The 1275-nt window shown below is 37.4% G+C and overlaps 1 protein-coding gene across 1 annotated transcript in view; it reads right to left on the reverse strand.

Moving 5' to 3' along the window:
- The window catches only part of HECTD1 (HECT domain containing E3 ubiquitin protein ligase 1), a 52371-nt gene extending 52058 nt beyond the window's left edge, over positions 1-313 (reverse strand). The window contains exon 1 of the mRNA XM_011941861.1: positions 97-313. Within this exon, the coding sequence (XP_011797251.1) occupies positions 97-139 (43 nt within the window). The 5' untranslated portion in view covers positions 140-313. The remainder of the gene's footprint in view (positions 1-96) is intronic.
- Positions 314-1275: the final 962 nt, after the last annotated feature.

Here is a 1275-nt window from a genome sequence, read left to right on the forward strand (position 1 = left end):
AAAAATAAAATAAAATACCATGACAATGGTAGCAAAAATATGAGAAAAAAAAACTGTAGAAACTGGGAAAATATTTTAATTAAAACAAAATAGTACCTGAACTGTCAGATCCACCTTCAGGACTACCACTTGAATACATGGTGGCAAGTTTTCCATCCAAGATAAATCTGAACCATCCATTACTGCCATTAGATAATTCCAAGGCTGCTGCATCACTCCAAATATACAAGCAGTCTCTTCCCCTAATGATTGACCAGTCTCTCCAATGATATGGTTTACCTTGCTGCAATTCTTTAGCATCTTCCTGTGGTTCATCTTCCTAAATGTGTAGAATTATTTAATTAAACATGGGAAATAATTTCAATTTCAAATATTTATACGTATTTTAAAAACAAGAATCTAATTTCAAATTTAAATGTTCTGAACATACTCAATTGCATGTAGTTTAATTTTTTTTTTTTCCTTTTGGAAACATGGTCTCACTCTGTCACCCAGGCTGGAGTGCAGTAGTGTCATCATAGCTTACAGAAGCCTCTAACTCCTGGCCTCGGGCAATCTTCCCACCTCAACCTCCAAAGTAGCTGGGATTACAGGTCCAAGCCACAGCACCTGGCTCTCAATTCTAATTAATTACCTATAACTAAATCTTACAAATAAGTGTTAAAAATATCAAGAAATTCATGTAATTAATGACCTATATTATATCGTGTCCAGGTGTAGTGGGGTAAAGACTAATGGATTAGAGCACTACAAACAACAAGATAATAACCTAAAATCTTGCTGAACTCACTACATCTCTGGGTCTATTTGTAAAAAATGATGATTTAGAGAGGCTCAATGGTATCTAAACTGAAGTGTATAACAGAATCACCAAAGAAGCTTTTTAAAGATGAATTTTGGCTGAGAGTGATGGCTCACGCCTGTTACCTCAACACTTTCGGAGGCCAAGGCAGGAGGACTGCTTAGGCCAGGAATTCAAGATCAGCCTGGGCAATGTACTGAGTCTGTCTCCACAAAAAAAATTTAAAAATTAGCTGAGGGTGGCAGTGCGCACCTGTAGCCCTAGATACTAGAGAAGTTGAAGCAGGAAGACTCTTGGGTCCTGGAATTTGAGGTTATAGTGAAGGACTGTGCCACAGAACTCCAGCCTGGGTGACAGATTGGGACTCTGTCTCTATTATCTATATCTAGCTAGCTAGCTAGCTAATACAGACACTGTCTATTATCTCTATATAGATAATAGAGACAGGGTCTCACTCTATAATAATAGAGACA

Source organism: Colobus angolensis, unplaced genomic scaffold (genome assembly GCF_000951035.1).
Source record: "Colobus angolensis palliatus isolate OR3802 unplaced genomic scaffold, Cang.pa_1.0 Scaffold202, whole genome shotgun sequence".
NCBI lineage: Eukaryota > Metazoa > Chordata > Mammalia > Primates > Cercopithecidae > Colobus > Colobus angolensis.